This window comes from Trypanosoma conorhini (assembly GCF_003719485.1).
Source record: "Trypanosoma conorhini strain 025E chromosome Unknown Tco_14.4_contig_00938, whole genome shotgun sequence".
Taxonomy (NCBI): domain Eukaryota; phylum Euglenozoa; class Kinetoplastea; order Trypanosomatida; family Trypanosomatidae; genus Trypanosoma; species Trypanosoma conorhini.
In genome coordinates, this window is record NW_021705034.1 from 2,795 (window position 1) to 5,269 (window position 2,475).

The following is a 2,475-nucleotide window of genomic DNA, read 5'->3' on the forward strand; positions in this document are numbered from 1 at the left end:
ATGCGGTCTAACGGGGGAGCGGCGCCATCAGAGGCGGCGTACTACATCTCTGTGACACAAGACGTTTTGAACAAGTTAGACACCTTGCTGCTGCAGATCGACAGATTGGAGACCCAGCATAGTGCGGAGTCCAGGGACGCGCTCGAGACGAAGATGATTAGGGTGCTGCAGGACCGTCTTCCCCGGTTAATACAGCAGTTATGGCAGGAGATTTGTCTGGTTTTGACACCTTTTGCATCCTCGCAAGGCGGGGAGTGTATATCGCGCGAAGAAATTTGGGATGAACTGGCCTATCAGTGCGCCCAGCTTTCCTTTTTCAAGTCTATTTACCGCTTTGCCACCGCAGTGCTCTCTGGAGAGGCACTGGAAGGTGCGAGTGACACCCCCACGAAGTGCCGCTGCCTTGAGCGGCTTCTGAAGGAACGACAACACATTTGGGCGTCAGCGGAGGGTCAACTCATACGTGAGTGGTTGCGTGGCTTTGTGAAAAAAGTGCTTTTCGCCGCGGCAAGTCCTGCGGAGACCGAAGGCGTAAGCCTGTATCAGTTAGGAGAAAGTGTTGCTCTGCGTCAAGACGCCCCATGGAAGCTTAAGCCAGAAGGACTACGAGAAACTCCCCAGGAAATTGGCGCCCACCCGGTATTTGTGGTGCCGGACGGAGATGCGATTGATGTGGAGCGAATGCGACAAGAGTTTCTGAGGCTCTTGCGAGCAGCCTGCCTTGATGTGGGGGAGGAACTCCTCTCCCTTGTAAGGCAGAAGGGTCTCTCGCAGCCAACTTTTCCGACTGAAACTCATCTGTGGGTTGGCACCGACACAAGCGGAGACGAGAAAAAAATGGAAACAGCTGCTCCTTGCCATGATAATGCCGGAGTGGGGCCGTTGGCGCCCGCTGCTCTGATAGCGGGCAACGACCGGTGGGTGTTCTTCCGTACCCGCCCAAACGACGATCCGGCACTCACCGTTGATGAAGTTGCTGGCCAAGTTCGTGCTTTTTACGAAATCTACAATGCCGCCAAGGCTCCTCTGGCATCTGTGCTTGCTGAGGGTTACGGCGACGATTATGCAGACCTTTTTGATTCCTTGGAGTTCCGCTACTTAATTCCTAAAACATCAATTCTGTCGGTGGCACAAGAGCTCGCGCCTGGCGTGTCCGACACTCCACCAACTGAAACGAGCGTTCATGTGCATGAAGAGACGGCAGTGGTGGCAGACGAGGAAAGTGGTGTCCCTGCCAGTACTTGTCTGCTCATGTGAGGCGTGACTCGTGGAGGTTGAGGAAAGCAAAAGAAGCGGGGGGTGGGGGGTAGGGGGTATAACAAGGCATCGCATTGTTTTCCGACATGTTGGGGACGACTCCCAGAAGCAGGTTTGCAATAGTGCACGAAGTCCAACTCCGAGGAGGGCATTGAATAGGTCTTGTTTCATTTTTTGCTTCCGCTCTAACTTCTTCTATTTTATTGATTGACTTGGTTTGATTTGATTTTTTTCTCTTTGCTCTCTTGAATAATCGGAATGCAGGGGGTACTCCACGAGACACTTTGTAGACGGAGCGGGGTCGGTTGGCAATGTACTCCTACTCCTCTGGCGATGCGCTCTTTGATGCGCAAGCCGAGCGCCTCTTTGCTGACATCGACAAACAGTTGGACAGGTGGAACAATAAGTACGGGCCGAGAAATTTGTGTGCGGCGCCGGAAAAATTACAGTCCGTGGGAAGGAACACCCACGCTGATGAAGCAGCTGCCTGCCGGAATACGAACTCCAAGAGCCTTGGGCGTAAGCAACGTTCAGCTGCGTCAAGCCCCACCCATCATGGCGGCAGCAGCAACAGCAGCAGCCGTGACGAGAGCATTCCTACTAGTTACTTAAATGAGGAATTGAAACTTGAGGTTTCTGCTCTAGTGGCACGTGTCAGTTTGTTGGAGGGACAGCTGCAGGTCGCTGAGAGTGAGCGCGCGGTTTTGCGAAATCGATTGGACGCTGCGCAGCAGCAGATGTCGGAACTTATTGAGGCCCATAAATCTCTTCAAAATGAGTGCATTGCATTTCGGACGCAGGCGCTGTCATCACCGCCGCGTGATGCTGCGCAGGAAAGGGCACGGGATGAAACTACTCACCCCTCTGCTGGTCATTCGGCGCACAATCGATGTGGCAGTAGTGGTACTTGCTCGGGACCACTAACCGTGGCCTCAACGGAGTTGGTGTCTCCCCATGCCGTTACTACTGTGCTTGGCCCCAACTTTAGCGGCGAGGCGTCAGACGCCGGACTAGGGGCCACGACGGCTCTGCGAAAGTCATCTGCACAGGAACGTAAAATGGCGCTTGAGCAACTTGCACGGCGCCTCCATGTCTCCCTAACCCCCTGAACGAGCAAAAAAAAAAACAACGCATGTACCTGCCACCACTGCACCTTACAGGAGTGTCAAGGAGATAAGTTCATGAAGATGGAACGCTATTCTGATATTGCGCGTTTAC

General features: G+C 53.7%; 2 protein-coding genes across 2 annotated transcripts, besides 1 other annotated feature; both read left to right on the top strand.

The window, feature by feature from the left end:
• Tco025E_08986 (uncharacterized protein) lies at positions 1–1,257 on the top strand (the record flags this gene model as incomplete). Its single annotated transcript, XM_029375817.1, has 1 exon — positions 1–1,257. The coding sequence occupies one exon, from the start codon at positions 1–3 to the stop codon at positions 1,255–1,257; it is 1,257 nt and encodes a 418-aa protein (XP_029224059.1).
• A 197-nt stretch (positions 1,258–1,454) lies between these two features.
• Positions 1,455–1,486: a microsatellite.
• An 82-nt stretch (positions 1,487–1,568) lies between these two features.
• Tco025E_08987 (uncharacterized protein) lies at positions 1,569–2,366 on the top strand (the record flags this gene model as incomplete). The annotated part of the gene is made up of 1 exon (XM_029375818.1): positions 1,569–2,366. The coding sequence occupies one exon, from the start codon at positions 1,569–1,571 to the stop codon at positions 2,364–2,366; it is 798 nt and encodes a 265-aa protein (XP_029224060.1).
• Between the last annotated feature and the right edge of the window lie 109 nt (positions 2,367–2,475).